General features: G+C 53.1%; 1 protein-coding gene across 1 annotated transcript in view; it reads right to left on the bottom strand.

The window, feature by feature from the left end:
* Positions 1-604: 604 nt before the first annotated feature.
* Positions 605-12,469, bottom strand: part of LOC105978640 (urea transporter 2-like) — a 13,094-nt gene continuing 1,229 nt past the window's right edge. Inside the window, exons 2-8 of the mRNA XM_045296043.1 lie at positions 12,112-12,301; positions 11,370-11,498; positions 8,492-8,684; positions 4,143-4,290; positions 2,368-2,502; positions 1,185-1,234; positions 605-787 (exon numbers count right to left, since the gene is read on the bottom strand). Coding sequence (XP_045151978.1) covers positions 605-787; positions 1,185-1,234; positions 2,368-2,502; positions 4,143-4,290; positions 8,492-8,684; positions 11,370-11,498; positions 12,112-12,301 — 1,028 coding nt within the window. The remainder of the gene's footprint in view (positions 788-1,184; positions 1,235-2,367; positions 2,503-4,142; positions 4,291-8,491; positions 8,685-11,369; positions 11,499-12,111; positions 12,302-12,469) is intronic.

Raw genomic sequence — 12,469 nt, 5'->3', positions numbered from 1 at the left:
CTATGTGTTGGGAGCCTCAGGACTTCCTGGACAGGGGAAGGGCTTTTCTAAGGTAAGCTGGTCATTCTGAATCAATGGGGTTCTGGTTATTTTGGGGTTAGAATGCATGGGGGGTAAACTGTCTTCTTCGAAGGGCTTCCCTTCTGAAAGCCTGGCAAGGAACTGACACCCCCTTTCCTTCATTATTATGCGCCCTGTGCTGGTGGGACCACATGCCTTTCACACATCCTCCCAACTCCGAGCTTCCATGAACTTCCTGCCTGGAAGCATTTAGGATTTGGTTAAACAAGCCAAGAAAATCGTCAGTTAATCACCTTCCCAAAAGACTAAATACGATTTATGTTTTAAGTCAATGACATTGAATACACACTCCTTATAACTCAAGCAAGTGCATTATCAATGTCCGCTACAAAGGAGAGTTAGGGAGATTTAGGAGAGAGAGAGAGAGAATCAGCTTCAGGGAACGAGAGTCATATGTCTATTGGGGACCACACAGCCTCAAGCATGACAAAGCAGTGTTGCAGTTGATTGATTAGGTGGGGACCACGGGCAGACACGGGGTGCAGGCACCAGCCCTAGGCAAAGGACACTGCCTGGGCCTCAGCTAGTCACCGCTGGGGGACTTCTCCTCTTGGCTGCGCTTCACTGTGAGGAAGTAGACGCGGTTGGCCTCCGGGTAGGTGACTTTGCTGAGGGGGAGCTTGTAGATGGCAGGGTTGTTGGTCGTCAGCAGCAGGAAGGTGAGGGTGGACAGGCAGAAGGCCCAAGTGCCTGGTGGTAGACCAACCTGAAGATAAAAGCATTGGGGTCTGAGCCAGGGACCCTGAGGAGAAGGGTATGGAAGGGGTTGAGGATGAGGACCTTCCCCTAGTGCAGGTCTTTGTGTTTCTGGATTCATACTATCAGAATGGTTGGTCGTGGACTTTTGAGACAGTGGTGCCTTTGAGGACCATTACCATCTGTGAGTGATGGAGCTGAAAATTAGCCTAGGGATGGTCTTCTACACTCATTGCTGGTTACACCACCATCTGTTACACACACACACACACACACCCAACTGAACAAATTCTAGATAAACCTTGATGGGAATGTTTTATGGACACCAGCCAGGTTCTATGAGTGTCCTGAGGTCCTGGCTGTGGGGAAGACACTGGAGGGTAGGGTTCAGGAGAGTCCACACTTACCACTGACATTATGTTGGCCAGGGCCGCTCCCATGTATGCGCAGAACAGGGCTGTGAGGAAGAAGGGCCATCAGAGTTCGCTTTCCCACGCCCGTCCACCCCTGCCTTCCAGCGACCTGCCCAGAGCGAGAGCAGAGGCCCCACCCTCTCCCCCACCACATCCAACGCTCTGTGTCGAGATCCAGCTGAATGATTACCTGTGGAATGACTTGTCTTCTGTCAAAGTTCCCTAGGTATCTTAGTTATCATCGTATCTCCGCGTTGTCTTGGCTCTAGGCCAGTGGTTCTCAACCTTCCTCATGCTGTGACCCTTTCATGCAGTGTCTCATGTGGTGGTGACCCCCCCAACCATAAAATTACTTTCCTTGCTACTTCATCACTGCCATTTTGCTACTGTGATAAATCACGGACAACCCCTGTGAAAGGGTCGTTCAATCCACAAAGGGGTCGCGACCCACAGGTTGAGAACCACTGCTTTAGGAGCTCTGGAGTCGGTTCTGCTTCACAGGGACCCGATACACAGCAGAATGAAACACCACCCGGTCCTGCCCCCTCCTCACAATTGTTCTTAGGTTGGAGCCCATTGTTGCAGCCCCCTGTCAATCTATCTAATCCAGGCTTAGTCTAGGGCCTGTCACTTAACGAGCCTCTACAAAGAGTAGTTGCAGGAAGAGCTTGAGAGAGCAGGGATGCTGTTCCGAGCGCATGAGAAAATGCACAGGGGTTGCCTTGCAACCCTTGAAACACCAGGCAAATGTGCTTGTTGTGACAATGCCCGCCTCATTTGCTAGAAACAAATGCACCACACCAAACTCACTACCACTGGGCTGATGCCAATGCATGGCGACCCCATAGTGCAGCCTAGAACTGTTGCACGGGGTTACTGAGACTGAATCGTGACAGAAGCAGACAGCCCCATCTTTCTCCCATGGAGCAGCTAGTGGGTTTGAACCAGGGACCCTTCAGTTAGCAGCCCAGTGTTGGTTCTCCAGTACCATCAGGGCATCTTCATTTAACAGAAAAATGGTCATTCCTTGTGAAAGGCAGCACGGGTGGTGAGGTCCAGCCGGCTGGTTTTTCTACCACTGTGGTCTTATTTCTCAGTGGTCACCATGGGGGTCACATAAGCAAGAAGGAAGAGAGAAGGCAGAGTGGCTTGTCAGCCAGCCTTGTTGAATACTCACCACAGATGAGGGCCAGCAGGTGGGTCTGCCAGGTGAGGGCGTAGAACATGCCTCCGATGGCGATGCAGGAGAGGACACAGTTGTAGCTCCAAAGGCCCAGGTAGATCTTCTCGAAGGGTGTGGCCACTGTTAGGGCTGTGAGACAGCAAGCATGGTGGCTCTGGGCACTTCTGGGTCAGAGCACCAAGGCCGCCGTGTGGCTGGCACTAGGCCTCAGTTGTCTGAGGCCTGACCCCACTCCTGTCATCCATTCTGTACCCCAACCCTACAAGTCAAAGGAGCCTCCACACATGACACCCAGTCTTTGGAAGCCAACAGTGGTCAAGAGAACAGTGGTTTTTGAGCTGTCCAAAGCTATAGGGGTCACCAGAGGGATGATTGCTTCTGGGGCGAGGGGCAATGGAGGAGGTGGGGCTCCAGGCCTTTGGCCCGAGCCAGCTGCATTTTGAACAAGGGAGATGTCAGTTCAAAATGGTTCTGAGAGTTATGTATCTCCTCATGCAGACAGTACCACCATAAAGGAGGCAAGCTGTGGATATCGGGGGAATTTGGGTAAAGAGTTTATGGGTGCTTTTGTACTCTTTATGCAATTTTTTTTACGTTTGAAATTGTCTACAAATTAGAAAAATAGAAATTAAAAGTTCTATCTTCATAAAATGTGTAAAAACCTTGACTAAGTCAACAGACAGTGCCTGCTCCCCAATCTTTCCCCTCAATTTCTGACTGTCCTGACAGTATAGATATTTGTATTCTTATCAGAAAAGCCGCTGCTGTCAAGCTGATTCTGAGTCCCAGCAGCCCCCTGCCCTGGGGTAGAACTGCCCCAGGGTTTCAAAGGCAGCAGGCTGCTCCATCTTTCTCCCCAGGAGAGGCTGGTGGGCTTAGACGGCTGACCTCTCCATCAGCAGGTGAGTGCTTTAACCACTGTGCCACCAGGACTGCGATAAACTCCCTGCCATCGAGTCAATGCTGACTCCTGGCAACCTTACAGGGCAGGGGGGAACGGCCTCTGTGGGTGTCCCAGACTGTCACTCTTCGCGGGAGCAGAAAACCTGGTCTTTCTCCCACAGAGCGGCTGATGGTTTTGAACTGCTGACTATGCGGTTAGCAGCCCACCAGGTCACCAGCTATGCCATCAGGGCTCACTGAGGCCTATAGACATATGTAAACCTGCACGCACCTATTTAGATATGTGCACACACAGGCATGCACCGTATTGCTAGTGGATTACATTTGTCATTGGCTGTGTAATTCTTGAGAAAACATTTCCCTTTTTGTAAGTTACTGTTGAGTCTACTGCAACAAGTGAGCCGTTGGGTGGTTACGTGCTGGACTGCCAGCGGAAAGGTGGGCAGTTCAAACCCACCCAGAGGCATCTTGGAGCGGAGACCTAGTGGCCTGTTTCCGAAAGCTGACAGCGCTGAAAACGGAGTGCACTTCGCCTCCATCCACAGGGGGCCGCCGTGTGTTCCCCTTCGAGCATTCAGACGTTTGATCTGCTGGCTCACGTCCAGCCCAGCTGGATGTGTGGACTGCGCCCCACGCCCACCATGTGACCTTCCTCCTAGGAAGACCCTTTTGCCGGCTGACCAGGCCTTTGGTGCCCTCACATCTCGTCACGTTTGGCTGCTGTCACTGGCTCCCTTCACAGACTCAAGAAAGAGAAACGAGCCCTTCCCCACGCTGGTGTCCGAAGACCCTTAACCCCAGGGCGCTTCCAGTGGGCCTGGGGCCATCACTGCAGGGAAAGGCATCCCAGCGGAGTGGGGGCCTACCTGCTAGCATCCCCATGATGGAGCCAATGGCTGCATGCAAGCAGATGAGGGGCGAGGAGATGAACAGGGCCACCAGGAACACGCCGCCTGTCCAGGGATTGTCACAGCCGTACACCTGGCCGACTCCGACTGGGATGGCCTGTAGCAGCTGTAGAGTCAACACATCCCAGGTCAGTGGAGCACGGTGAGAGAGCAGAGGCTGGGTCCCTGCTGGGGGTGGTGGTGATGGGGTGGAACGGAAGGAAGGTTGATGGTACCCTCTGGAGCGTGCAAGAATCGGGGAGGGCAAGCGCGGGAACACAGAGCGCCTCACTCCACCACCTGGCAGGCATCTGAGCGTCTCCCGGGCAAGGCGAGCTGAGCCCTGACACAGTGTTGGGTGCGGGTGTTCCTGAGGAAACTGGGCTTCTGCTGGGAGGGGGAAAGCCTCGAGGGCACCAGAGAGTGGAGGGGACCAAGATCAGGCACCGAGAGGTTTCTCTAGACCTTCTGCGTTAGCCATACCCCAGGGCTGTTGGGGGCAGTCAGGGCAATGCTGATGGAACTATCGGAGGCCATTTTGATGGGTGGGTTGGTCACAGGTTGCAGAGTTTGTTGGTGGCCAAGCCCTGCCTAGAGTCTCTGACCTTGATCTGACCCCAAGGCGAGGCTCTCTCCAACCCTGTCTCTCCATCAAGACACCGTGGACAAGTCCTCCTTGGTGCCTACTGCATGTTCAGTGCCACCCTGGGATCAGTGGGCCCTCAGGCCATGGAGCTGGCATCCCCCCCTCTTGAGGGTCCCTTGGCATTGGGGAAACAGGAAGCTCCTGTCTCAGAGGCTGAGGGAGGCTTGGTGGTGTTGGAGTTTGAGAGAATTCATTTGGCCGTGAGACTCATTGGTGGAACGGTCAGGGCTCGCAGCTGCTGACTGACCTCGAGTGGGGGTTGGAGTCCACCTGGAGGTGCCTAGAGAAAGGCCTGGTGAGCGACTGCCACAGAATCGGCCACGGAGAGCCCCGTGGAGCACAGCCCTACTGTGGCCCACCCCTGGGGCTGCCACCACTCGATGGTGTTTTCGTGGGCAGTGATGTTACATGGCCTGTCTTTGTGGACCTGTCCAGATTTTGGCTGCCATTTCAGGGCAGAAAAAGTGGGGTACTGGGGGGTGGGATGGCATGCTCTGGAAGGGAGTCCAGCGGCCCAGCTTGTTTGTTTAATCCAGGCATGTCACTTCTCATGCTTGGCATTAATGTCCCGTGAGGCAGCGAGCCTGGCCGAGGGTCCTTCCAGCTTGAAGACTGTGAGGACAGGGTCCTGTGTGGTTGGGGGCACCTTACTAGCTATGTAGTGCTTGTGATTAGTTCAGTGGCTCCCAAACTTTGCTGCACATCGGGATCACTTGGGGATCCTAAAACAAATGCTGACATTCTGGGGGTCAGCAGTAGGTGCCAGGCATCTGGTGATTCTAAAGTGGAACACAGTTTGGGGACTGCTGGGTTGGTGGGAGGAGGGAGCCTTGGAAGTATAGTGGTTGACGTGATGGGCTGCTAACCACAAGGTATGCAGTTCTAAACCACCAGCTACTCCACAGGAGAAAGATAAGGTGTTCTACTCCCACAAAGAGTTACGATCTCAGAACCCCACTGGGGCAGTTCTACCCTGTCTGACAGGGTCTCTATGAGGCGTCATCGACTCCAGGGCAGTGAGTGTGGCTTTGCTTGGGTCTGTGGCACTGGGCGTCGAACTGACAGATCAGAGATTCAAGCTCGCTAGCTGATGCAAGGTACCAGGATGAGCCTGTCTGCTCCCGTCACGATTCACAAAGCCCGGGAAACCCTCAACAGGGTCGCTGTGAGCCCGAATCAACTGGACTGCAGTGGGGATGGTGGCAGATTCGGTGTGGAGTGGCTGGGCGGTGCAGGCAGTTAAGCTCCTGGCCATAGGTGGTCAGTTTGAATCCACCGAGGAGCTCCTGGGGAGAGAGGGTTAGTCAACCACTCCAAAATGACTACTCGGCCCCTGTGCCGCACAGTTCTGCTCGGATGCGCCCGGGCTCACCATGAGCAGAGGTCCGCAGTTCGAAACCACTAACTGAGGCAGAAGAGAAAGACCAGGCTCTCTACTCCCGGGGGAGTCCTCGTCTCAGCAGCCCACAGCGGCAGCTCGACCCTGTCCTACAGGGTCTCTGTGAGTGGTTTAGTTTGGGGTTTGTAGAGAATCTGCCGCTGAGGTTGGGAGCTCATTTGATCGCTCCCCTTGGGTCTAAGTGTAGACTTTCAGCAGCCTGATTTGATTCAGGAGTTGATCTGATGTCTTCCTGGAGCAAGCATCCCAGGAGTGTCAGGAAGCTCTCCAGCCTTGCCCACCCGAGTCTCCAAACGAAGGGCCTTCTAAGAACCCAATGCTGCCTGGAAAGGTAGGGCGGGGCCCAGTCTCATGTCCAGGAACAGTGATAACACCATGCCCCAGGCCAGAGCACTCAGCCTAGGTGTGGGGACCGTGGTGGACATCTCCGCCACAAATGCCTCCTGCCCCCCTACACCCTCTGGGGGGCGGTCCCCCACCTTCCCCCTGAGCAGTTCTGGGAGCACAGGTTTTCAGGGCAAGTAGGCAAGAATGAGAGGAATGAGAGAACCCGTGGCCTTGGACAGGAGCCGGGCTCCATATTAGCGCCCGGCGAGCTGAGCACAGGGCCCCGGCCCTCCCTGAACGCTGCGCTCGAGGTCACAGCTGACACCCCGGGGTGTGGGGCAGTCAGGTGTGTGGTGGAAATTTACTGAACACCAGCCTCCTCTGAAGCCCTGATACATTCTCACGGGACAAGCTGGCTAAACACCAACGAGGCCCCAGCCCCGTGGTCTCAAGGAAAAAGATGGGGCCCGGGAGGTTGTTTGTTACTGAGTCTCTCAAACCCAGACCCAAGAGACGAGGAGGAGGAGGAGCCAGTGGTTAGAGTGGTGGGGGCGCGGGGAGTTCAGCGGGCTAGCTAGGGTCCAGGTTCTCTGCCTCTCTGGGCCTCACGGTCCAGAGGGAGACCCAGGGTCCTTTCTCTCTGGGAGTGTCCCACGTTCCGGGAGCTGTCACCCGGACAAGGCGTCATGAGTCAGAGACCGATCAGGGACAGCAGGGTCGGGGAGTGCAATAGCAGCTGCTTGCCTAATTGCCAGGAGGCTAGATCATTGTCCATTTTGTCAATGTTCCGGCCGATTCTCGTTCTTGACCTGGCTGTTTTACATGTAAAAGAACTGTGGTGGTGGTGGTTGTTGCCTGCACGTGCGTCCCAAACAGATTCCGACTCACGGGGGCCCCATAGGCCAGTGTGGAAGTGCCCCTGTGGGTCTCAGAGTGTCCATCTTTATGGGAGCAGAAAAAGCCTCCTCTTTCTCCCGTGGAGGAGCCGGTGCTTGTGGACCTTGGAGGAGGACCGCATGACCTGTTGGGCCATCAACAGCCGTGTGGACCCACCAGCCACTCTGTGGGGAAAAGGTGCAGCTTCTCGCTCCTGTAAAGATTTGCAGTCTGGGAAGTCTGCAGGGTGCTCTCACTCCGTGTGACAGGGCTCTGGGAGTCAGAATGGACTACGGTGGTGGAGGGTTGGGTTTGGATCTCTCTATTTGCTAACAAGGAAAACTTTTACAGTTATATGTCTTCAATTTTGCGTTATATTTTTATGACATGGCTTTATCCCTGAGGTCTGCAAGCCAGAAAAAGCAAATATGCGTGTTTGTGATAGTTATAAAGTGAGGTTTCTCAAACTTGGCACTCTGGGCATTTGGGGGTGGGTAATAAAAAACTTCCTTGTGGGGCTCTTGTCATTGTAAGGTGTTTAGGAGCATCCCTAACTGCTACCCACTAGATCCTAGTATCAGCCCCGCTGCCCTCTTTGCATCAATTAAAAATGTCTCTTGACATCACCTGGTTGAGAAACACTGATACAATGAGTACCTGAAAATTCACTCTCTATCTTCAGTTGATAATAACCTCTGAACATGATAATGAAAAAAAAAAAGGTTTATTTTAATCACTTGTTCCTTTATCAAACTATCCATCTTATTGAATATTTTCCCCTCCACTGCCACCGGAAGGTCGGCTAACATGTATCAGTTCACTTGTTTACTATTTGTTTCTCCACCTGAGGGCAGGGATGTCTGTCAGTCCTTGTGTCTTCACAGTGGCTGAGTAAGGAGCACATACTAATAGCCAGATAAGGGTTTGGGAAATGACTGCATGGATTCGATGACAGCGCTTTCTCTTCTCCACTCAGCCCCAGGGTCAGGCGGAGAGGCATCTAGGGAAGCTATGTTTAGCCACAAAGTTGTGAGTGCCGGAGAATGAAGGGTCACACTCCTCTGTCCTTGGATCACTTACCAAGGGCATTTCAATCTCAGTCCAGGTGATGTTGGGCACCGAGGATGCAGGCTGCAGCAGCGTCGTGGGGAAGAAGAGGTTGTAGTGGCCGGTGGCTGCCAGGTATAGGGTCACTGCGATGTTGAAGGGCAGTGTGAAGACCGGAAGGTCCCACTTGCTGAAGATGGAATTCAAGGCACTAGAAAGAACTGGGCTAAAGACGGAAGAAGCAGAGTTAACTGCGTCCTTAACGTCCACTCTCTCATTCTCACTGGCCACTGTACCCTCCACTGCATATGCCCCATGGCCCAGGGGTTCCTGGATCCCTTGAGTCTTTCTAGTGGACCGTTGGTTGGGGATGGGAACTAGTATATTCAATGTTAGACGCTTACAACATTGAGAAACACATTTTAAAGTGATCACAACTCATTTTGAATAGAAAACTTTAAAAATTAACAGGTATATATATATATATATCTACTAAAGCTAACCCATGCCATCTTTTCTTACAGCCCTTCAGATGTCCAATGGCTATTGTCTCAGCCCTGTGACACCACTTTCTCAGAGGCATCTTCTACAGGACTCAGGTAACCAAAGGCTTGAACAGCGAAGAGTCTGAGATGCTCTGGGAACCCCTATAGTGTGGATTTCGGAGACAGATAAAGCTGGGTGCAAGTCATCATGCCCACTCTCTAGGAGGTATGGGCAATCCTCTTCCACAGCTCTAATTTGTGATCCTGAATCTCACATGGATAACTGAGAGTTCCTAACATTCCTATTCCATGTCCCTAGCAAATGGACTCTCCAACGCGCGGACGTCAGTGTTTCGCATTTTCTCTTTTTCCCTCAGCTCTTCACTCTGTGTCCTTTTCATCTCAGCTAGCTACCTGGACACATGTCATTAAGAAAATACACGCAGCGAGAAGAGAAATGCTCTCCTTTCCCGACCAGCAGACTCACACATGCCTGCCCAGTGCTTCATGCGCTGGAAGAAGCGGCCCTGCTCTGTGATCAGGCCACCTCTCCGTCCACTGGCTTCAAGGACTTCTCATCTGTAAACTGTACCTCACGCTCTGTAGCTTCTCCCCTCACCTCGGGAGGACTCTCATCTGTATACACCTTGCCCTGAACCGTCTACCTAGAAACACAGTCTCTTTCAAACAACGTCCCCTTCAGCTATTGCCCCTCTCTGATCTCCTTCACAGAAACGAGGCCGCCTTCCTGAAGAGGGCCCTCGCTCTTGGCTGCCTCCTTTCTTTTCTAATTCCACTCCAGTCCGGCCCATGTTCTTGCTGTGCCATGGAGACCGCTTTTGCCCATTACCCAGGTCACCAGGGACATCAACCTTGTCAAACACAGTGGTCGACTTCCTTGGCCCTTACATGCGTTGAACGATCTCATTGAACCTTCTGGACTGTCTAAGTTTTCTTATTGTCTCTCCAGCGAACCCATCTCAAATCTCCTCTCTCTTCTGACAGGCATCTCAGTGTGCGGAGACCCCAGGGCTCTGTCTTGCCTTCTCTCTCTCGCTGGTCTTCAGATGCCCTTTCGTCACTTGGATACCATGCCATTGACTTCCATCTCTCGACATTACCCAGTTTAAGATGTGTCAATCCAATGACTACTTTCAATAGCTCCACTGGGAATCTCTCACATTGACGTCCAAGCAGAACTTGTGACTTTCATTCTCTGTCTTCTCCATCAACCCAGCAGTTCAATCACATTCCAGGAGTGTATGGACCCTTCTTTCCTCCCTCCCTCAGCATACTTTACAGTCTCCTTGCAAATCCTATCACCTTGCCTTTCTTAGACATTCTCCCATCCAACCCATTACCACTACCTCCATGGACAGTCAGCTCTGTTGGTCCTTCTAGCAGATTCATCGCTGCGTGTCCCACACCCACTCTGGCTCCAGTTAAAATTCATTCTCCATACCCAAGCAGAGGGAGTGGCTTAATTAAACCATGGCCCATTACTCTCTTGCCTACAATTCTCTAACGGTGTCCTGTCACAACAGTGATAAAATGAAAGGGCTTACAAGGTCTGCCCGGGGACCAGTTCTTGCTGCCCTCTGACCCCACCTCCGCTGCTCCTTCCCTCCTGGGCCTCTCCAGCTCTGCCTTTGCTTCTGGTGCGCACCCAGTTCCCTCCTGGGACCTTGGCATGTGCTGATGCTCCTGTCTTACACCCGGGTCCTCACCCAGAGGGCGCCTTCTTACCATGGAGGGGACAGCTCCCAAGGCACCTTTGCAAAGAGGCCTGTCCTGGCCACTCATTTCTGGAACCACATCGCTCTATTGGCCCCTTTTTGGTTTCCCCCAAGTCTCTCTTGCATCTCAACGTTGTACTTCTTATCAACTGGCTTATGAGGTTATTGTTATCTGGCCAAGAAGCATCTGATCTCCTGTAGGATGGAGACCACCCTTGTTGGTCTCCAGGATTGAGAAGGGTCCGTGCACACAAAGAACTCAACAAATATTTGTTTACAGGCTAACAATGGGCAATGGACCCACTCATGTCTACCATATGGACTGGTAAGCCCCCAGGTCTGCTTTTTGTCCCCACCAATTGAGAACGAAAGAAACCCTACAACCAGAATGAAGTTGCCTGGAAGGCGTTCGTAGATCGTTCCCGGTAAACACAACCAGGCGACAAGGAAGCCACATTGAAGCTTTGGTGCCATAACTCCAGAGTTTGGCACCAAAGGATGACATCTACGTCTGAGAGGTGGGGACAACAAGCCATCCTGCTGGCTACCTGGCGGAGGTGCGCACAGGAAGTGACTGAACTCAGAGCTCAGCTGCTCTCCGCAGGGAGTCATGTTCAAGTAGAGACAGTCTGCTTCCCGAAAGCCATGGGGGGTGGGGGGAGGCTGGGGGCAGGGAGACGGGCCGCTCACCAGGTCATGGCCATGAAGGTGACCGGCAGCAGCAGCCACCAGTAGTAGTCCAGCTTCTTGGAGAACACAGCCACAAGCAGGCCCACCAGCATGCCGTTGTACCCGTGGAGCCCAGAGGCGATGGCGGACCTGGGGTGAGACAGAGGGGCTTGGTGTCTGAAAGTGGGGGTGCTTCTCAAGGCCCGCCTGGTGCTCTGGGGATGCACTTAATTTTTAGCAAAATCACATGGACAACTCAGCTCATTCCTTGAATAGTAGGTGGTCACATAGCTGGCAGGACTGTTCTGGGTCTCTTTCTCTCTCTCTTACACACACACACACAAACCTTGATTGCTCTTGCCTGCATGTAAAACATTCACATATCGCACTTAAGAAAATACCTTTTGGTGTGATTGGCATAAACATGCGTTAACTAGAATTAACTTGCACACGTTTGTCTTAGCTGTAGGGTCGCTGTGAGTTTGGTTTTGCCTTTTCTGAAGTCTCCATTATCCATGATTTATAATATTCTAATCTGGTCTCTTCCTTCGACTAGACCGTGGCCTCCCTGAGGACAGGGCAGCGTTCCCTAGAGAAGAAGAGGTTCTTCCGTACCCCCTTTAGAAAGGGTGTTGAGAGAGGACCCGCAGCCATGCGGGGCCTGGTGCCGTCTCTTGTAGGCACTGGGAGACCTTATATCCTGTAGTGACCTCCCATACCTGAGCAAAGGCCCTTACCAACCCCCCTGCAGAGAGACACCCACCTGTCCTGGCTCAAGGCGAGAGCAGTTAGGGTTGAGACCACGGTGCCCAAGCCTCCAGTCATTGTCCACCAGGGACTCTGGATCAGGAGCCCGATGAAGATGAGGAAGCCGCTGAGAGGGTTGTTGACAAACATCACCTGCGCAGTGCCCCTGAGGACCCAGTCCGCGAACTGGACGGCCAGGGGCTTATCTGGAAGAGACAGAGCCATCAGCAGGGCCAGCCTGGGCCTCCCTGCTGGGCCGATAGCCAACGCAGACAGGAATGCATGAGCCTGGTGGGATGGAGGGGCTGGCACCCGGCCCAAGTCTCCGAGTGGTGATCATTTCATGCCATACAGATGGAGCCCCATGCTGAGAC

Source organism: Echinops telfairi, unplaced genomic scaffold (assembly GCF_000313985.2).
Source record: "Echinops telfairi isolate 266 unplaced genomic scaffold, ASM31398v2 ScPeMD7_7400;HRSCAF=8409, whole genome shotgun sequence".
NCBI classification, from domain to species: Eukaryota; Metazoa; Chordata; class Mammalia; order Afrosoricida; family Tenrecidae; genus Echinops; species Echinops telfairi.
This window is presented reverse-complemented; position numbering and strand designations above follow the sequence as displayed.